We start from the raw sequence: 22,395 nt of genomic DNA, 5'->3' as shown, positions 1-22,395 counted from the left end.
CCATCTTGCCTAGTAGTTGACAAGCCTTTCCTAAATCCACAAAGCACTGTTATAGAACAATACTTCTACATGTAAATTTACAGCAGATTCATCACAAAAGTTGAAGAAAGCCTTTAGCATTAAGGACAGAGACCAAATATAAACAAACTGCCAACCAAAAGAAACTCAAAAGAATCAAAGCCAATGCAGTTATGTAGAAAGCATTTTTTAAAACCCTGCAACTTATGTCTTGGTACATAAAAGGAGCCACATCCATGATAAAAACATGTGATGATATAAAAAGAATAGACTAAAAAGAACTCTCAAATATCACTTTGGGTAGCCGGGATTAAGAAAACTGTACTAAAAACACCTGGAGGGAGATGGGATTAAGAAAACACACTGTACTAAAAACACCTGGAGGGAGAAGGGGGAAGAGAATAGAGGACAGATTGAGTTACTTCTGGGAGATAACTGGGGATTAATTATTAGCAGGCAATTATAGCATAGTGCAGGAAGGAGAGGATAAAGGAGAGCAACAGGTTAATCTTTTAAATAAATAGAAATGCAGAAAAAAACAATGAAGGAGCTGAAGTGAGGATAAGGTCATACATTCAACCTGGTCAACAGTAAACACCTCTGGTCCACCTTTACATTGTTTTCTGTTTTTTTGTTGTTGTTGTTGTTTGTTCGTTTTTTAATTCTGTCCAGGGCTGTCCTTGAACTTGCAAACCTCCCAAGTTATATATGACAGCAGAATGCATTACAATTCATATTACACATATAGAGCATAATTTTTCATATTTGGTTGTATACAAAGTATATTCACAGGGTTCGTGTCTTCACACATGTACTTAGGGTAATGATGTCCATCTCATTCCACCTTCTTTTCTACTCCATGCCTTTTCTAACCCTTCCTTTCCCCTCCCACCCCTAATATTTATTTTCTTATTTTTACTTTGAGACAGGGTCTTGTCAAATTGCCAAGGCTGGCCTTGAATTTGCAATCCTCCCAAGTGGCTGGGGTTACAGGCCTGGGCCACCGCACCCGGGTTCAAGTCCACCTCAAGGAGACCAAAACTAGGTAGCTGTGGAGAATCCTGAGCATTCCTGGAAGGTAATTCCGAGGGCACAGTGAACCCTTGCAGAGATCCAGCACCAATCGCCACCGCAGGGAAGGGGGCGGTGGGCGGGGCCGCGGCCCGCTCTGACTCTCAGGGGGCGGGGCATGGGCGGAGCCTTTGCTCTAAATTGGCGCGCCCTGGACAGCGTGGGGATTCGGATTGGTGACTTTTGAACCCGGAAGCAGTCGGATGCCTTCGGTAGCAGCCGGAACTCGAGGCCGCGGGCGCGGCAGAGGCAGAATGGTCGGCGGCGGCGGCGGCAAGCGCAGGCCCGCCAGGGAGGGGCAGCAGGTACTTCCTGAAAGGCTAAGCGGGCTCTGCGGGGAGTTTTAGGTGTAGTCGGGACACATGGGGGCAGCACATTGCATTCATCGGGTAACCATTGAGCGCCAGCTGTGTGCCCGGGAACAGCGGTTTGTCCAGGGCCGCTGTTTCCCGCCCTGCGGGGGATTGGACTGGGAAGTATCCTTTACGTCTGCTGCCCGACTTTTCTCGGCTCAGTTCCTGGGGAAGCAGATTGAACCACCCAGCTGCGCTGCTCATTCATTCACGCAGCCACATAGATTGGAAACCGACGCCGTCCCATACCCTGTGCAGGACGCCGTGGGTTCAGGATGAGCCCGGCGACCCCTGCCCCATGTAGAGCCCCCCAGCCTGGGAAGACCGGGCACAAGTGAATAAACGTTTTACGGTAACCTTTTTTGTTTGAGATTATAATGCTGGAGAGTAGAAAGTGCTCTGGAAACACTGGAGGAGGATTTAACGAGTTCCAGGGGATTGCTCAAGAAGACTTAAGACAACTGGTGTTTGAAAAAGGTTCTTCAAGGCAGAGAAGAAGAGCAAAGAGTTCCTTTGACGTAAAAGTGTAGGGGATTGGGGGGCCCAAAGGAGCATTCTACCTGGCAGGATCCTGGGAGATGGGAAAGTAAGGAGGACTGATCATAAAGGCACTGTTGCTGTCGGACAGAAAGTGTACACATTCTTACACTTTTACACAGTGACAGGAGTCGCATAAGCACTGCATTGGTAATAAGGGAATTAGGAAAGAAGTGTCATTGTGATATTGAAAGTTTTACAAAAATTTCTCTGGCTCTATTTTAAACTGGATAGGGTGTGGCGTTGTTTGAAAGCTTAATTGTTGAGAGGGCTATGGTTACAGGCGTTCTTCTCGTAGAGGCATGCGTTCTAGGAACACCTGGGTGAGAGTGAAGTCTGAAGAGGACAGCTGTCTCAAATTTTTAGTCGTTAAGGATTTGGAGATGCTGAACTAGTGTGTGAGTTAAGGTAAAGCTGAAAAACCCTCTTTGAAACTGCAGTGAAAAGCTGGTTTGGTTTAATAAAAAAATGAAATGCCAGGGGCTGGGGTTGTAGGGTAGAGCACTCGCTTACCATGGGCCAGGCCCTAGGTTCGATCTTCAGCACCACATAAAAATAAAATAAAGTTATTGTGTCCAACTACTACTAAAAAATAAATATAAAAAAATGCATTTAAAAATAAATAAATAAAATGCCAAGGGTGAAGATGATCCTGTAGAGACTATCAATAGCTAACAATAATAGCTAGTTAAGATTGTTCTGCTTATTTTTAAATATAATTTATTCCTCATAACAATCCTGTGATACAGGTACTACATAGTCCTTTATTATAGATGAGAGAACAAGGCACTGAGAAGTAATTTGCCCAGGGTGACAGCTGGAAATCAGTGGAGTCAAGTCAACCCAGACAAACTAACCATTAGGCAAAATTGTCTTTCTGCAATGCACATTAAGGCTTTTCTAACATCTTAAGTTTGAGCCAAAGACAGTTACAAAAAGAAGAGATGACCAGTCAGGACTTCATATATTTCTGTGTGTGTGTTTGTTTGCTTGTTTGTTTTTTAAGAGAATTTTTAAATATTCTTTAGTTTTCGGTGGACACAACATCTTTATTTTTTAATTTTTATGTGGTGCTGAAGATCGAACCCAGGGCCCCGGGCATGCCAGGCGAGGGCGCTACTGCTTGAGCCACATCTCCAGCCCTCTACTATTTATTTGTAGTTGGAGAAGCAATATGATGAGGTAGTTAAGAATCTGTTCTGGAGCCAGGTTTAAACCTGGGGTTAAATCTCTGCTCTTCAACCTTCTAGTTAGGGATGTAGGGAAAGTTACATAACCTCAATGTCCTTGTCTGCAAAGTGTGGATGCTAGTATTGGCTCATAAGCTAGTAGTGAAGATTAAATGAGATAATCCGTAGAAAGTGCTTAGAATGGTGGTAAGACACAAGTACACAATAAATATTCCTTGTTTTTATAATTGTTGCTATAAATGGTTCTTATTGTTGACTTATTGTTTGATTCCTATTTCAATACTTTTGTTCAATTTAATATTTTAATGACCTTGGATTGATGCATTATAAGTCTGGCTGTAATAAACTTATTGGTCGATTTCTGATCCTCTTTTACCTTGTCTATTTAATACAACAACTGTAAACCCACTGCCCACCCCAAGAACTGAAACACAGTAGCTCCACATCTACATGTGTTCCTCCCCTAGCCTTCCTGCCTAACTTCTTATAGTCCCTAATCAGTGTAGGTAGCATTCTGAACTTTGTTTCCCCTTGCCTTTGTTCTACAGTTTATCACCTGTGAACATATATATATAAACAATGTTTTTTTAGTTTATGAACATCACAAAAAGGCTGCCATGCTGCATATAAAATTTTTGGTACTGGGTTTGAACCCAGGGACTTAAAAATGCTAAACAAATGCCATACCACTGAGCTATGACCCAGTCCTTTTTATTTTTTGAGACAGTGTCCCACTAAGTTGCCAAGCTGACCCTAAACTTGAGTCCTCCTGCCTCAGTCTCCAGTAGCTAGGATTATAGACATGTACCACATACCAAGGTCAAACTGCATATAATCTGGATGACTTTTTTCTTCATTAAATTCTATATTAAGATAGGTCTATATTGCCATTTAACCTAAGTATAACATTCCATTGTTTGAAAAATATTAACCGCCCATTCTGTCAATAGGCATTTCATTTGTTCTGGTTTCTTGGTGGAGCAGTGCCATCCTGAGCATTGTATCGTTTAATTTATAAACACGTTATAGACTGATACATAAAATAACATCAGTAAACTTGAGTCTATGGGAAAGTAAAAGAATATAAATATGTGAAACATCTAGGTCAGAATTCTCAATTGTAGCACTATTTACATTTGTGGCCAGATAAAATATTTGTTCAGGGGACCTATCCTGTGCATTGTAGAATTTGAGCATCATCTATGGCCTCTTTCTCATTAGATGCCACTAGAACCCTGCCCCCTATCTTATGTCAACCAAAACTTTGCCAGACGATGTTAAATGTTCCTTAGGAGGGTGTGGGGTCAGGGGGAGCATGGTTCCTATTTGGAAACCACTAATTAGGTAGAAAAAAAAGAATAAAATGGGAAGAACTTAATTCAAAAAGAAAGGGTCTGGGTTCCTGTAAAGAAAAACAGTTGCGGGCTGGGGATGTGGCTCAAGCGGTAGCGCGGTCGCCTGGCATGCGTGCGGCCCGGGTTTGATCCTCAGCACCACATACAAAGATGTTGTGTCCGCCAAATACTAAAAAATAAATATTAAAATTTTCTCTCTCTCCCTCTTTCTCACTCTCTCTTTAAAAAAAAAAATGTACACTTTCTTTTTTTTTTAAACAAAGAAAAACAGTTGCTACTTAGAAAACTAGAGAGATATCTTTCAATTAATTATACTGTCTGCAGAAACTTACCAGATATCCAACTGCTTTGTAAAATCTAGCCTATTCACATTTCAGAGGCACTGGAGAGAGGTCTTATAACCTACTTCTGACATTAAAAGGCCTTTTCTGAAATAATTGGATTTGGGGCCCAGAGTTTAGCGCTATTCTAATTTTGTTAGAGACTATTGATGCTTAACCTTGTTTCTAACCTCTTTATTTGGAATGTCAGAAGGGAGAAAATTATTCTAAAATGGAAGGCTCGGTAATGCTTGTAGTAAATAACCCTGAAGAAACTCTGGTTGCACTTTGCTAAAGAAACAGCTTTTTAACTGATTAATTTCTTATATTCAGTTATTTACAGTTATCTATGATAATTTGCTTTTGATATGATTTTTTTTCTTTTTCTTTTTTTTTTTTTTTTTTTTTCTGGTACCAGAAAATGAAACCAGGGACTGAGGCATTTAACCACTGAGCCACATCCTCGGCTCTTTTTTATTTTTTGAGATAAAAAAATATCATGCAAATTTGCATAGGGCATCACCAAGTTGTTGAGGCTAGTCTTGAACTTGCAGTCCTCCTGGCTTAGCTCCTGAGTCACTGGGATTACAGGTATGTGCCACCATGCCCAGCAGTGATCAGTGGTTTTTTTAAACAAAATGCATGATCATATCTTGATAACCAAATAAAGGAATAAAGGCAAAACCTACCTTCTCTTTATTTCCTTTTTTCTGCTTTTTATTCTTTTTTTAATTTTTTTTTTTTTTTACTTTTTTGTTTTCTGTTTCCATTATCTTAGAGAAATGTACTTAAAGACTTGCTATGTGGATTCTTCTTGACCACCATATAAATGTTTCATTTTTCTTGGTCCAAAAGAATTCCCAGGCCTTTACTCAGAATTAACACTTAAAAGAGTGTTTAGCTATGAGTAGAGGTACACACCTGTGATTCAGAAGGCTAAGGCAGGAGGATCATAAATTTAAGGCTAGCCTGAGCAACTTTGCAAGATTCTGTGTCAAATAAACCAAAAAAAAAGGAGCTGGGGATGTAGCTCAGTTATGTAGATCATCCCTGGGTTCAATCCCAGTACCAAAAAAAAAAAAATGTTTAAAAGCACAAATACACACAGAGATGGGTGAATAAGAATAAGCAATGGTGTTATGCAAGGAAAATTGCTGAAATTGCTTTTGGAGAACAAAGTTGTATGTGCCAATTTTCAGTGTGAAAAGGCAGTTGATGTGAAGAAGAGTAAATCCTGTGAAGCTGATGTCTCCAGTGACCTTCGCAAAGAAGTAGAAAATCATTATAAGCTTTCCCTACCTGAAGATTTCTATCACTTCTGGAAGTTTTGTGAAGAACTTGATTCTGAAAAGCCAGCTGGTGAGTTGCTCCAGAAATATTCTGCTTCTCCAAATGAAAAAGTTAATAGGAACTTGGACCAAGGATACAAGTAGTTCATGGGGGGGGGGAGAGAACATCTTCAATGTTTCCAGGCTTTTAGTCACTTTGTTACCTCTTTTGCATCCCTGTGTCCTTGTGTAACTGGATCCTGCCTGGAGGAGCGCTTACCTCCTCTTAGAGAAGTAGCAAGGGCCCATCTGAGTTAAAAGTTGCATCTTTGCATAGATTTCGTGACTGTGTACCTCTGTGGTCTGTGAATGGAGAAAGAATGGAATCATGGAGGATTAGGATTGGCCAAATAGGCTATCAGAGAGTCAAGGGAATCTGAAGTGATAATTAACTGAAATAAAGAGGAAAAAAATGTATTGTCATTTTAAAAAAATTAGTTGTATGTGGACATAATACCTTTATTTTATTTGTTCATTTTGTGTGGTGCTGAGTATCGAACCCAGGGCCTCAACACATGAGGCAAGCATTCTACTACTGAACTGCAGCCCCAGCCTCTGTTTTATCATTCTTAATCCACACTTTTTTGCTAGGGTTGTCTCTCCCTTAATCGATGTATTTAAGGTTGACAGCAGTGTAGTAAGGAGTAAGGTGAGTGTTTCTGGCTCTATTTTGCCTATAGCAGTTCAAAAGTCTTACTTTGGTTGAAATAAGAATGCTTGAAGTATCAATCTGATTGTTATTGAATTTAAGAGAAAATCTTAAAATCCTAAATGTTAACACCTGATTTCTTTTCCATGGGAATTTTTACAAGTAACATCTTCACATATGAAGTTTTTTGTTTGTTTTTATTTTATTTTTAGAAGCTCTTTAAAGTTGTAATCACTTAGAAGTAGTTTGTTAATAAAAGGGCAGTATTTCCTGTTTGCCTAAATAAATTTATTTTCTCTGTAGATTCACTTTCCACAAGTCTTGGACTTCGATTAGTGGGTCCGTATGATATTCTGGCAGGAAAACATAAAATGAAGAAAAAATCAATAGGTTTGAACTTTAATCTTCACTGGAGGTTTTACTATGATCCTCCTGAGTTCCAGACCATTATTATTGGTGATAATAAAACTCAGTACCACATGGGGTATTTCAGGTAAAGGATCTTTTCTTTTTCTCCTCTAAAACATGGCTACTAATGTTCTTCTGTGCCTCTCATATAATTTATTTTATTTAATGAAAATATTGCTTAATCTTGGGCTGAGGGTATAGTTCAGTGAGTGTAAATAGAAATTCACTGGCATTACCAATGTGAAAGACCTATTTTCCTCTTGTTGGTGATGACATGAACCATCTGTTATTCTTGATGTTTTAACCTACTATAGGATAGTGACTCTTCAGACTGAAACTCACTGATTTTTTTCCTTTGTAGGTATAAACCTGTTTTCCCTTGGGGGTTCAGAAAGGTTCCTTTAGCTAAAGATAGATATTTTAGAACAGCTGCTTTGATTTAAGTAAGCCAGGTGCTTCCAAGGGACACAGTAGCAGTTGGTAGTTTAGAGTGGGCTCTAGAGTTGAAAAGACTGGTCCTTCTATGTGAGTCATTAGTGACTATGGTTTTTCTGTGACTCAGTTTCCTCCCTGAGGAAATAATGGCAATAATAATTGTATGTACTTGATAGGAATATTAGGAGGATTAAATGAATATATGCAGATACTTAGAATGTTAAGAAATAAAATTAGTTTGAGGTAGAAAATACCTTGTTCACCTGTACCAGTAGAGATTCTTTAGAGATTAAGTATAATATGATAGAGGAAAAGATAAAATGAACCCAGGAAGAAGTATTATACAGAAGAATGCTCATGGGGCTAGAAATTGGGTTGTTTAGATTCTGTTTCTGACTTTGACATTAATTTGCTAGGACCTAATACAAGTAACCTAACCTCTCTGTGTTGGTTTCCTCAATTTTAAAATAAAACAATTTGATTACATACTTGAATAAGATCATGTCATCTCTATTGTCTTATAATCTTCTATCCTGTTTTTCAGTTTTCCACCATTTTTTAACAGCTTTTAAAATCAATGATTATGTGTATTTTGTGTATAATTTTTCCTATTTCTTTTGACAGGCCTTATTCCCCCTTTCTTTGTGTTTGGGTATAAAAGTAGGTACTAAAAATCTTAATTTTAGATTCTGTTGCATAAATAAGGTTCATCATAGATATTCCTAAGAAACTTAGAGCTAAAACCTAGCAAATTTGTTTCAGTTTTACAGGCATAAATTGTTGTTTATGTATCTAAAATTCTAGTTGACTGATAATATACATTATGGGCAGCTAAATTTTTGATCTTTTCTTAAAATAGGGATTCTCCTGATGAACTGCCTGTATATGTTGGTATAAATGAAGCAAAGAAAAATTGTACAATTGTTCAAAATGGAGATAATGTGTTTGCTGCAGTCAAGTAAGAAAATGTTCTATTTCAGTTCTTCTATTTGCAATTAAATATCTATTAGCACATTTACAGTCTATTGCAAAGGGGAATTATGGTAATCCAAAAGTTGTAGATTTCTAGAGAGCATTTTCATGACTTTTGTAGATAATCTTGGATTATCTCGACAAAACATGTGTCTCATATATCTAGTTATTTAATGAAAATATTGCTTAGTCTTTGGCTGAGGGTATAGCTCAGTGTTAGAACATTTGCCTAACATGATCAAGATCCTGGGTTCAATCCCCAGCACCACACTGACAAAAAAAAAAAATAACAATATCAACCATATATATTATATAATGAAGCAGACTGTTGGAAAGTACATTTGAAGCTGAGACAATGTTTAATAAGTATAAAGATACTTATAATAATGTGGTAAAGAGCCATGATGGCTGCATAAGAACTTACTAGAAAGATTAGAAAGGAAAGTGTTTTGGGCAAAGGAGCAGTACTTCCATATGAATGTGGGAAATAGGTGGCCCAGAGAACTTGAAGGCTCTATATGCCATGCCAGAGAGCTTGGGAAGGACTGAAGATTGACTAACTTATAGTTAATATAAATATATTCTCTAGGTATACAGCTGATGATTATTGAAGGTAAGGTTTAGTGTAACTGTGTGTGTTGCAATCAGGAGGCACTGGTTTGGGTGTTTTGGGTTTCTATGGCACTTTAATCAACACCATTAATAGCTCTCCAAACTGGGGTAAGTTGATTATCCTTTATGTTTCAGTTTCCTGATATGTAAAAAGGAATGAAGAATAGCACCCACTATACATTTTCTAAGACTTTTATAATACTCAACTCATGGCAGTGTTACAATGGACATTATAAACTCTTAAAAGTAGGTAGCAGATAAAAGTGTTTCTTCCTGGGGCCTGGCACTGGCTACAAAGGAAGGGGATCAACGTGTGTTCAGCTGCCACTCCAGCTCTTCCTTTTACTCTTGATCTTCTATACTGCTGATAAAAATCTTAACCTGCTTATGATAAATACAAAATTATTTTGGACATTAACAGTCTTTTAAAAAACTGCTTTGGACTATGCTTTTCTATAAGCTTTCCTTCCATATTTTCTAAATTTGTCTTAACAGATTTGAAGTGAACATTTAAAAAAAATCTGTTTACCCTAAGTATTATAACAGTGTCCTCTGGCTCTTTAAAAACAAAAAATCCTTTTTGGTATTTACATACTACTTTGACTTCTTATACCAGACTTCTCCAAAGCAGCATGCTGTGTCTTAATATTCAAGCAATGCTTAAGACTTGACTTAATCTCAGCTTTTTAAATAGCTCTTACTTCTCTATCTATAATTAAGAAATACTACAAACTTGAATCATATTTGCTATTTCTGTGACTGGCAACTTTTTATTAATATTACTTTTCCCTTGTTTGAGGAAAACTATTAGGAATTTTGAGAGAACCATTGGTAATGATTCTGAAGACTTTCTTGCATGGAATTTGGTGTTTTTATCTTAGCTTCTTTGTACTTAGTACAGTGATCAGCAATATAATGTGGGCTTTTACTTCTTTTCCAGATTATTTTTGATGAAAAAACTTAAAGAAGTAACAGATAAAAAGAAAGCTAGTCTGTTGAAAAACATAGATGAAAAACTCACAGAAGCAGCCAGAAAACTGGGGTACTCACTTGAACAGAGAACCCTGAAGATGAAACAGAGAGATAAGAAAGTATGATTTCAATCTGTTGATCTGACTGCTATGTTGTTTAGCAGATATTTTCCTACCTGCACTTTCTCTTCTCTAGCCCTATCCTAAAAATGTTGGATGCCATTTTTCAGGGACTCCCTGGGTGGCCTCCAGATACCTCCAGGAGGATAGTAGTGGGGCAGCAGTCACATGACTCCTGTAGGTTGCTACACAGGCTGTCACTTAACTTGTGCCAGTTAACTTTACTAGTCTTTTAATCTTGTTATATCAGTTCTTTCTTAAAGTTAAGTGAAAGCAGCTTTGTATGTATTAATATTTATTTAAATTTCTTCTTTTAATGGCCAAGATGTGTTGCTTAGTGCCAGGTTTTGTTTTATTTTTGGAAGGGGCTAGTTTTACAAAGATAGGCTTTAGAGTGACTTGGTTAAGGACCTCAAAGATAGTTCTGTTTTGAAAGACAGTGTGTAGCGGGGGGGGGTTGTTCATTCTCTCCAGTTAACATGTATTAAGCATGTATTTTTAAAGTCCTTCCTCTTTCCCATCAACATTTCTTTTTGCATCACCTAATGCCTGCAGTGTTGAGTAAAGTATTTGTAAAGAAGCAAGCACTTCTGAGTTGTGGATCCTTTTGGTTTTTTAATCGTAAATTTCAGGGTAAGTTTACAGATAAGCTAACAGAATTTTGCTTTGCTGTAAAAAGATTCTGTAGGAGTTTCTTCTTACAACCTCTGAGGAGGAAAGATATTTGTCACTGAAATGAGAGCTTCTCATTCTCTTTCAGCTTCTCATTGTTGTCTACTAGAGCTTGCTCACTTGAACGTTCTATTCTAAGCCAAGTGAAATACTTGTTATTGGTAAATAAACTAGTACTGGTGACAAGTGTGGACTTAGTTATTGGAAATCTACTTCACTTTCCTCTTTAAACTTGATTCATTTGCAGGGTTAGTGATATTCTAAGTTGTAGACAATAAATTGTAGTAGCAATTCTATCTTTGGTCCTAAAGACCAAAAATAGTTTGTGAAAATTTGCATTTTAATGAAACTCATTGCAATGGTATTTTTAATTACTTTTGCTCTTCCACCTTTCTGGTTATTGTAGGAAGTTTCTTTCATCCCTGTTTTTATTTATTTACTTATTTTTTGTACTGAGGATTGAACCCAGTCGTGCTCTGCCACTGAGCTACATCCTAGTCCTTTTTATTTTTATTCTGAGACAGTCTCAGTAAGTTGCCCAGGCTGGCCTTGAACTTTCGATCCACCTGCCTCAGCTTCCCAAATAGCTGGGATTATAGGCATGTATCACATTGCCCTGCTTCTTCCACCTTATAAGAAGGGTAGCAATTCTGGCCTTATTTTGTGTTTCTATTTTGTCTGAAATGAAGACAGTATGGATTAAATAGTTGTTAGAAAATTCTTTTTTCCATATTTTTATTGGTGCATTATAATTGCACATAAAGGTAGGATTCATTGTTATATATTTGTACATGCACACAATATGATTTGGCTGTATCACTTTCCAGTTTTTCCCCATGCCCTTCCTTTCTTCATCCCCCATCCTCTACACCACGGATCTCCCTTAGATTTTCATGAGATGCCCTCCACCCAGCTTTCTTTGCCTTTTTCCTCTCTAGCTTTTGAATATGAGATAAAACATAAAACCCTTGATTTTCTGAGTTTGGCTTATTTTACTTAAATTAATGTACTCAAGTTCATGCATTTTCTTGTGCATTTTTCCGTCATTTTATTCTACATAAAACTCTGTTGTGTTTAAATGCCACATTTTCTTTATCCATTCATCCACTGATGGACATTTGCATAGTTTGGCTATTGTGAATTGTGCTGCTATAAACATGGGTATGCATGCTAACTTTATTTGTTTAGTATAAATAGTGAGGAGTGGTATATATTAGATTACTTAGAGCCTTGTTTTATTTTTCTGCCATCAACTATAATTTTTTTTCATAGCAGGTTTTCTTAATTCTTCCTGTAACTATAAAACATGATTGAGATCTAAATTTCATGTTTGTACTGCCCCCCTCGCCCATGAGATTTTTTTTTAGTATTTGTTTTTTATACAAACATGGATAGTAAAAATATAAATAAAAAAAAGAACTTACAATAAAACCATGATTTTATCTTCCCCTGTTGGTAAATGTATCTTTTTTTTAATATTTATGTTTTAGTTGTAGTTGGACACAATACTTTTATTTATTTTTATGTGGGTGCTGAAGATCGAACCCAGGGCCTTGCACTTACTAGGCAAGCCCTCTACTACTGAGCCACAACCCCAGCCCTTCTTTCTTAAATTATATGTACGTTTGTTTCCATTCCTGAAAAATTCAGTTCCACTCATATATGTTAGTGACTTTGTCCTTAAGTATTAGAGTAATAAGAGAACCATTTTAGTATAATAGAGCACTGTATAAATCTTTTACACTGACAGTACCTTATGGTATTTTGGAATGCAAAGTCTTGATATGAGTTACCTCATTAGACCTCTACAACATAGAGGCTTATGCTTTGTCCAAAATACTGAGTGATAGGTATAGACCTAAGTTTACACTTTCCATGTTTGGTATTATTTCCATTTTATCTTCTTAATGATTAACTGTATGCCACTTTGCCTTTTTTATGCCTAGATTCCTTCATTTTAAAAAGTGAATATTTGTTAAATAATGCTGTAAAAAGAAGGCATCTCATTTCATCCACTTCTGTCTTTTGCCTAGGGATATCACCTGCCCTATACAGGGTATCTATACAAGATTATATCTCATAATGTTAGGATTCTGATATTTGCCAATGGTTGATAATTCTTTAGGGACAATTAGATTAGTTAATCATTTGTGAAACTATGTATACACAATAGTTTTAGTTATGTCATTCAGTCTGAGTGGAAAAGAAAAGTCAGTGAGTACCACCATTATCTTTTTCTTTCATTGTCACTGTTCTGTGACCTGCTTTTTACACTTAGCAATAGGAGTGATATTCATAATATATTTATAACTGTAAGATCTGCCTCATAATTTTGAATGGCTGCAGAGTATGGTGTTTAGGTTGCTTAAAATTTTTCGTGATTACAAACCCCGCAGTAGTTATCCTTTTATATCTTTCTTTGCACGTTTACCTGATTATTTCCTTAGAACAGCCTGCACATAGTATTGCCAAGTCCAAACTAGTAGTTTAAGGTAGTTGTGTGTCTGTTTTTTCTTGGCTTGTTTCAAGTTTTATGGGTTTTTTCTTTTTCATTGGTTTAGTTTGTTTTTTTCCATGCTGATAGTTATGATACTTCATTGTTTTAATTAGCATTTTTTAAATTATGAAAGATGGTACTTTTCACTTCTGTCAAGCAATTGCCTTTATTTTGTGACTCTGCCTAACTTGGCCCATTTTTCTATGAAGGTTAGAATTATTCTTGTGTTTTGAGTGTTAGTCTTTTTCTTTAAGGCTTGCTTATAGTTTTAGAGACAGTAATTTTATTTTTTCTTGGTATTGGGGATTGAACCACATCCTTTTTATATTTTGTTTTGAGACAGGGTCTCAACTAAGTTGCTTAGAACTTTGCTAAGTTGCTGAGGCTGGCTTTGAACTCGGGATCCTCCTGCCTCTGGCCTCCTGAGTCACTGGGATTACAGGCATGCATCACTGTGCCCAACTATTAATTTTACCATTATATGTTTTGCAGTTATTTTCCATCAGTTAATTTGTTTAAATTGTTTTTTTGATTTTTTTTTCCTACTTGATTTGTTTAAATATTGTTAGCTCTTTTCCTTCTCCAACACAGAATTAGAAAACAGATTTGCCTTCCAGTAGTTTACTTATAGGTTTGTTTTTATATTAATCCTAAAATCCATCTTTAATTTTTGGAGGGTATAAAGATACAAGGCTATAACTTTGTTTTATCCCAAATAGCGAGCAGTTGTCTGTAAACTTCCTTTGCAAAATCTATCCTTTTTGTGGCTTAATAAAAGATAATGAGAACATTGTGTTTTAGGATGTTTTTGTGTGTGTGTGTGTGTGTGGGTGGCCTATTGGGGATTGAACTTGGGGGTGCTTTATCACTGAGCTACATTCCATAATCCTTGGTTTGTTATTGTTTTTGATTGTTGATTTTTTTTTTTTTTTTTGAGACAAGATCTTACTAAGTTGTGCAGGCTGACCTGGGACTTGGAATCCTCTTGCCTCAGATTCCTGAGTGGCTGGATTATAGGCTGTGCCCAGCAATAACAGATAAAGAAGCAAGAATGGACATACGTGAATGAAATAATATACAGAGACATAAGAGAAAATTTTAAAATGAGAGTTTGTTTGCTGGTATCATGGTATACACTTGTAATCCCAGCTACTCAGGAAACTGAGGCAGGATAATGGCAAGTTCAAGGCTAGCCTGGACAACTCGCCAAGACTGTCTCAAAATAAAACAAAGCAAAAAGGAATGGGGAATATAGGTTCATGGTAGAGTGCTTCCTAGCATGCATGAGGCCCTGAGTTTGATCCCAGTACTGGCCTCACCTCGCAAAAAAAAGTTTACTTTTGAAATGTGCCCTTCTTCTGTCTTGGTAGCTCTTACTGGACTGCACAAAGAAGTAGACTATTGAAGCAGATGTTTTATTAAAAGAACAACCTAAAAATAACTCCACTGGTGTGAATAAGAGGAAGAATGTTGATTGGAAGAATTATGATGGTGGTAGTCCTAGTTGGGCCTTTTTTATCTATGATAATTACCACTTAATAAAAGCAAAGATTATATGATTTGCCTGCAAAGGGCACCACATAATTAAAAACTGCCCTGCTTTGGGGAAGTTTGTCAACAGGCCTGAATTTTCCAGGTAGAAATAAGGAGTGATTTTGGCAGGATAAATGAGAGAAATGCTGTCCTCTACTTCTCACTAAAAGAACCCTATTCCTTCTTTTTAAACCCTGGTTCTTATGCTTTGTACCTGGAAGATACATTGACCTCAGGGAAAAACCCATGTTCTGACCTGCCTCCTGTAATAGGAAGTACTCAGATTCTTTCCTAATGGATCAAATATAGACTTGAAATGACTAGCACAATTAATAAAAGCCATTTATGTCATTCTTTTATAATTACTTGCAATTATAAAAACAAGTATTTGACTTCTAGCTAATTTTAAAGGAGAGAGTATTGAATTTTCACCAGAGTCCAAATTTTCTGAAATAAAGTATCATGGAATGTTATGTTTAAACAGAAATATTCAAAGTTTGTGTGCTTATTTTAGGTTTTTCTCTTATTCCTTTTTGTTTGATTTGGTCTGTTTGCCATGATTTAATTTCATGTTTATCTTTTTCTTTAATTTAGGTCGTGACAAAGACCTTTCACAGTGCAGGCTTGGTTGTTCCAGTAGATAAAAATGATGTTGGGTACAGAGAGCTCCCTGAAACAGATGGTAATATATTTTATACGTAAAATGTGCAAATATGTTAATATATATGGAAGAAGGTTTTCCTTATATTTAGAAATAGGTAGTAATAAAGAGCAAACTTAGGTTTTAGTCATGCCTGAATTAAAACTGGGTTCATAGCAAATTATGTAGCCTCACTAAACCTTATCTTTTTTATGTGCAAAGTGAGATTAATGGCACTCAGTTTATAGAGGTATTTGAGAAGTAAAAGATTATATATAAAGTGTTAGCATACAGTGCTTGCCTCATAGTGCTAAGTATGCTAATTATGTTTAAGAATTTAAAGAATTTTAACCTGTCAAGTAAATTACTTTTTCTGAGCTCTTTCATAACCTTTGACATTAAGTCAACTTACAAAATAGTGATTTTTTTAAATAGTATTTTTATAGTTCTTTGTAAACATTATAATCTTCATGTAAAACTATTTCGTTTTTATAAACTCAAGATCCTGAAATACTCATATGTGTGTGTGTGTGTGTGTGTGTGTGTGTGTAGAAAGACACTTTGAAAATGAACTACTATACAAGATCTAATTATTGCTGTTGGAAAAAAAAAATTGAAATCACTTCTCAGCTCTTTTTTCTTCCCCCCTACTCACTTCTTATTGTGAGTATCCCTGTTGGTATTCTTTTATTTATCATCCTGTTGAAGAGAACATACAACTTAATAGGAAGTAAAAATTGGCACCTCCTCAAGGTGGGAACAAGTATTCTTGCCTAGCACACACATTTGACCATCCACTTTTCAGAACAGAACTAATTAATATTGGTCATTCCAGTTTCTAGTGTTGGACCTGGGAGTCTGCATTTTAACCAGTTCTCTGGAGGACTTGTTCTCAGACTTTGAGATTGAGAGGTCTTATAAGACAACTATTCATTTATAACTATTTTTTTCCTGTATTCCTACCACATTAGAGGAATTCATGGGGGAAATAAAGGTGGCTAAGCTGTCCAGTACAGTGGACACTAGCCACCTGTGGCCACCAGCATGTCAAATGTGGCTGGTATGACTGAGAGAAGAATTTGTAATTTATTTTAATTTTAATGTAAATTTATAAGTTGAATCAGCATTATTAGTTTTTATATTGAATGTATGTTGAAATACTATTTTAGAAATACTAGGTTAAATATCTTAATTTCACATTTTTCTTTAATGTGGATACTAGAAAAATATCAGTTGTATAATTAGTCCATTTTATATTTCATTAGACAAGCTGATCTGTCCCATATCTCTTAATTGATCTCTATTGGGGAAGGAGTATAGTACTTAGTTCCTGTCGTACAGTCTCTTTCTTGTACCCTAAGTGACCTTCTCTTCTGCCTTCCTGCTTACTAGTCCACCCACAGCTTTAAAAAGCATCATTACTATCTCATTTAGGCAAAGTTGAGAGTGTTTGTTATAGCGATAGCAGTCTAAAACTTTGGGGTAGTGGATTTTGAATCATGGCACCCTGGAATAAAGGCTGTTATCTTACCATAGTTGTGGTCTTGAAGTTTTATGTTCAATATTAAGCCTACTATTATAGGTTTTAAGTTCTTTTGTAGCTTATTTTTGAATGAAAAGTAGTAGAAAGATGTAAAATTAAGAATCTAATATCTTCTTGTCTTGCCAAGTGTTGCCTGCCAAGAGGTGTAATCGATTGGCAGTTTAATATGTGACAGGGATCAGCAAGTCACAGTTAAACTTTTTGCTAGTTATTAATGATTCAAAATCTTCTTTGAAGCTACATTATTATTTTAACCTGGCAAATAAGATACCGTTTAATAAACAATTTTTTCAGCACTGGGGATTAAATTCAGGGGTACTCTACCACAGAACTACATTTTTTAAATTTTGAGACAGTGTCTCCCTAAATTGCCAAGGCTGACCTTGAACTTTTGATCCCCTTGCCTCAGTCTTGCAAGTCTCTGGGATTACTAGAGTGGACCACCATGCCCAGTTTATGGCACAATCTCAAATGTCATGATTCACTATATAAAATGCTATATACATAATATTATGTGATTTTCACATAACTCATGATTTTATTCCATTTTCAAAAGGGAAATAGGTTCACAGTGTTTATTAGTAGTAGTAAATGAGGGAACTAGATCTCATACTTGGTCTTTCTGACTGTAGAGTTTATACAAAGTGAAAATAGTTGCTTAGACAGTTACCTGAGTCTTAGACAAAACTACTATGGCCTAGCTTAAGTATTCCAGTTGGTGTTAGTGACAGGCTACAGTAGGAATTAAGTATTAGACCTCCAAAATTGTTAAATCAAGTGTTTTGAGTAGTAACATTTAAGCTTTAAGCTTTCATTTTTGAGTCAAGTATTCACAGAGAATTACAATAGGGCTTCTGTTAAATGAATTTCTGTAGAATGTTTTATCCTTATGTTGATACATGTGAGCTGTCCTAATCTCTGTTCTTCAGTAGTTTTCTAGCTCAATAATTCTTTTAAGTTGCTTACTCTTTTCTAGCCCATGTGATTTGCCAGGGACAAAACCTGAAAATATAGTACCAGAAAGTGATAAACCTTAAAGTGTTTCCTAAAACAGACAGATCTTTACTTCCATAGCAACCCTGATTGATGGCCTGGAGCACTGTGGTGAGATAGATTCTAAGGGTCCTGATCAGTTAGCTATATTTTATGATTACAGGAAGGAACCACGTATTTTTCATTCTTAAGAAAGGAGGGTTTTGAAGGAAGCTCATGCTTTTCCTTGAAATGATTGGCACTGATTTTTCCAAAGGGGGGAAAAAAAAGATCATGAAACTTATTTAACTTTAAAAAATTTGAAACCAATAAATATCACTATCATTTTAGCTAGATGGTGAGGAATATAGGTGATAAAGGTTATTTATCCAGTGTGATACTGGCTATCAAAGGTGGGAAAGGGAACAAAACACATTATGTCACCTCATATAACAGCATGTATTCTGCATGGCCATCACAGCTGAATCAATCAAATAATATACACCAGGTTAAAAATCCTCATATATATTTACTGCTTTTGATAACCACCATATTTTTTAACTAGTATCATCAGAATATTGTGACTTACACATATAACTTATGTCATTCTCAAGTGCATTTAGTAATATTTGAACCATTTCTTGTATCACCTTGTTTACAAATGGTTTTTTAGTAATCTGTTAAGAGGTATAATTTGTCAAAAGTACTCCTGTTTGACAAAAGGAAGTCTAATTAGATATTTAGGATATTCAGTCTCATTCACATCCTGAGATCTGAGATAGATTGGCATTCAGAAAATTAAGAAAATGTTGAAAGCCAAATTAGAAATGTGAGGTCACTGTTTTTCCTTCTTATTAAAATTTTTCTTTTGTTATCTCAAATTACACTTTCACCATGGCTACACTTTTCCCATTTTGGTAAAGGCTTTAGTAAAGATGTAATTCTGCAATGATTTTTTTGTCTTCTATATAGCTGTCACTTTGTTTTTTATTCAAAAATACTCTTTTTTTCTGCCCTGTCCTATTAAAAAAAAAAAAAGTTAATTTGTATTTTCTGTTTTAACCCAACTCCTAACACAGTGCATGGCCTGGTCTGGAGCTTGGTAATCTTGTCTAGGGCTCCACAGCAAATATTTTGCATTTTGTGGGCTACAGTCTCTGCTTTATATTCCTGTTTTGGTTTTTTGTTTTATTTTCCAACTACTTAAAAAGGCAAATTTAAGCTAACTGCCTAGTTTGAGGACAATTACAACTGAGATGAAGCTGGGCATATTGGTGTATGCCTATAATCCCATAGACCTGGGAGGCTGAGGTAGGAGGATCGCCCCTCAAAATAAAAAATAAAAGCTGGGGATGTAGCTCAGTGATATAGAATCCCTGAGTGCTGCCAAAAAATAAAAAATAAAGATGAGCCAGAGTTGTTCAAAGCTTGTAGATTCCTAGACTACCTTCCTGAAAACTCATCTAAAGTTTATATAAAATCAGGATTAAAATTAACTCCTTGTGAAAGTCACACCTTGCCAAGACAAGAAGTATTTTCTGCTAATCCATTTTTATGCTTGAACCCCAAGTAGAAAAACTATAAAATTTCCATTCTAAACTGAAGCAAGGCAAATTACTAAAGTCGCATCATTTTTACAGATGAAAATGTTTATGATCTTTATAATTGTATAGATGATTTCTTTATATCATTGATTTCTTTTAGCTGACCTCAAGAGAATTTGCAAGACAATTGTTGAGGCTGCAAGTGATGAGGAGAGACTGAAAGCATTCGCTCCCATTCAGGAAATGATGACTTTTGTGCAGTTTGCCAATGACGAGTGTGATTATGGCATGGGGCTAGAGCTGGGAATGGACCTCTTTTGCTATGGTTCACACGTGAGTAAAACTCCACCTCCCACCCAGTACCACACACTCTTCTGTGCACATTTATATCCCCAAGTTCCAGGAGAGATAGGGTATGGATTCTGTGTGTATTTCAAAGTGAACTTTTTGAAGTGATTTTTAAGCATACATTCTGAAAGTAATTTTTTGAAATGTATTTTGTATTCTGGTGAAGACAAATAACCAGGAGGATTTCTTTCAAGTTAACATTACATATTAGACATATTTCAGGGGTGCACCATTTAGTTTGGTGTTAGTGTGCGTATGAGAGCATATATACACACATATACCTTTCCTTTGGTTCCATTTCATTTCTGTTGTGGTGGGGTATCTGCTATCATACTTGAATTCTTAGTGGTGGTGGCTTTTTTTTTTTTTTTTTTGGTGGTACTGGGGATTGAATGTATGTAGGGGTACTCCACCACTGAGCTACATCCGCAACCCTTTGTATTTTGAGACAGGGTCTTCCTGAGTTTCCCAGATTGGCCTCATAATTGCAATCCTCATGCCTCAGCCTCCAGAATTTCTGGGATTATAGGCATGTACCATGCTGCTACTGTGCTGAGCAACAAATATGATTTTAACATACTTTTTAGGTTAAGATATAGGGGGTATCATTAATTATTAGATATTTGCTAATAAAAAAAAATACTTCACAGCTAAATCAGTGCTTACTCAAGTTATTTCTCTCAAGGTTTTAAAAAGACAGGTATAGTAGCTCTTACATGCTTCTGGGGCTAAACTGGATTTAAATCATATCTTCCTAGTATGTGTAATATTGGGCAATTTTTTTCCAACATCTTTGTATCTAGTTATATATAACATATGCATATACACTACACTTAGGCCATTTAGTTCTCATTTAACCTACTTTGTAACTAGTCAGAGGGGTAAAGCATCTTGCCTGTGTTCACATAAGCAGTCTGATTTCAAAATCAGCATCTAAGTCCATAATTTCTGAACTGTAATATAAAGTTCTTATGAAGCACGTGGAGATACTGTTAAAATGCAAACTGATTCAGTAAATCTGGGATGAGACTGAGATTACACAGTTCTGATAGGTGATGGTAATGCTCCTGCTTTACAGACCACATTTGAAGAGTAAAACTAAACCAATGACTAACTTTAGCATACATCAGAATCATCTGGAGGACTGTTCAGATTGGTGCTCTCCATCCTTCCCCAAGTTTGAGCTCTTGGGTGGGTCTCAAGAATTTGCATTTTACAAGTTACCAGGTGAAGTTGATATCACTGGTCAGAAAGAGTATATCCTGGGCACCCTGATAAAACCATATAATACTGCCTTTTCCCGCCTACCTCATATGGTGGTTTTCAGGAAAAGTCATGAAAATGTTTAACTACCAGAATGATACAGGCATTGACCAGGATAGTACTTAATCTGCCAGAAAGGACCTAGTCATAAATAAGTAGAGCATCCATAAGATGTGACTCAGCTAAATAGCACACTTGTAAGATTAATATACAAGTAATGAAAAGGTTTAGCACAGTACTTCTTGTGAAGTGCTGAATGTTTACAACTTATGAACAAAAGAATATAGCATTGCTAGTTTTTCTATTAGTATTATGAAAAAGAAGTACTATAAAATAATTCAGTAAACCTGACTATAACTTAACAGGGATGAAGTGGTTAATTGGTAGGGGTGGGAGAGAAGTTTAAGGATAAAGGGGAAAGTGATTTGTAACCCTGTATTTGGCATATCTATTCTTATAGAAACTACAAAAGAAAATAAAGCTTAATATCTGTCTTGACTGGTGGGAATACCCTGAAGAGAATGAAAAAGGATTTAGGGCATAACTGGGGATGAAAAATTTTGATAAAACCTAAGTGACTAGGGAAGCTTAAATTTTAACTTGTTTTTCTTCTGAATTTCCTTCAAGACGTGCTATTAGTCTTTTAGAGATACACAATTGCTTTGTGGGGCAAAATACCAGTTGCCCCAAAATTCACTCTTCACTAATTGAGCAGCTAGTTGTTCATTTTTGGAAGTAAGCTTTGTTAAACAGTGCTTTTTTTATTGTATTGTCTGCTACTCTGCTTAATGTCATATTCTTTTATTTTTCAGTATTTTCATAAAGTAGCTGGCCAGCTTTTACCTCTTGCATATAATCTGTTGAAGAGGAATCTGTTTGCAGAAATTATTGAAGATCATCTGGCAAACAGAAGTAAAGAGAACGTAGACCAACTTGCAGGATGAATCTGTTTGCTTTGTTTGGTGTACAGTATTTTAAAACAGTATCAAACTTTGTTTTTAAGGAATACGGAAATAAATTGATGGAAAAAATTAAAAATTTTTA

The 22,395-nt window shown here is 36.1% G+C and overlaps 1 protein-coding gene across 1 annotated transcript; it reads left to right on the top strand.

Moving 5' to 3' along the window:
• Window positions 1–1,290: 1,290 nt before the first annotated feature.
• Window positions 1,291–22,395, top strand: Hpf1 (histone PARylation factor 1). Its single transcript, XM_076852358.2, has 8 exons — window positions 1,291–1,394; window positions 6,044–6,203; window positions 7,125–7,314; window positions 8,524–8,622; window positions 10,189–10,339; window positions 15,636–15,723; window positions 19,901–20,073; window positions 22,164–22,395. Exons 1-8 carry the CDS (start codon window positions 1,293–1,295, stop codon window positions 22,293–22,295), a joined length of 1,095 nt encoding a protein of 364 aa, XP_076708473.1. The 5' UTR covers window positions 1,291–1,292; the 3' UTR covers window positions 22,296–22,395.

The sequence above is a fragment of the Callospermophilus lateralis genome, chromosome 4 (genome assembly GCF_048772815.1).
Source record: "Callospermophilus lateralis isolate mCalLat2 chromosome 4, mCalLat2.hap1, whole genome shotgun sequence".
Lineage (NCBI taxonomy): Eukaryota > Metazoa > Chordata > Mammalia > Rodentia > Sciuridae > Callospermophilus > Callospermophilus lateralis.
This window is presented reverse-complemented; position numbering and strand designations above follow the sequence as displayed.

What these genes read in the sequence shown, in the direction of transcription:
- Hpf1 (XM_076852358.2), top strand. Translation starts at nt 1,293, where the DNA reads ATGCCTTCGGTAGCAGCCGGAACTCGAGGCCGCGGGCGCGGCAGAGGC. An exon ending in TGAAACAGAGAGATAAGAAA is followed by an intron (nt 10,340 to 15,635) that starts GTATGATTTCAA and finishes TCTTTAATTTAG; the next exon opens with GTCGTGACAAAGACCTTTCA. An exon ending in AGAGCTCCCTGAAACAGATG is followed by an intron (nt 15,724 to 19,900) that starts GTAATATATTTT and finishes GATTTCTTTTAG; the next exon opens with CTGACCTCAAGAGAATTTGC.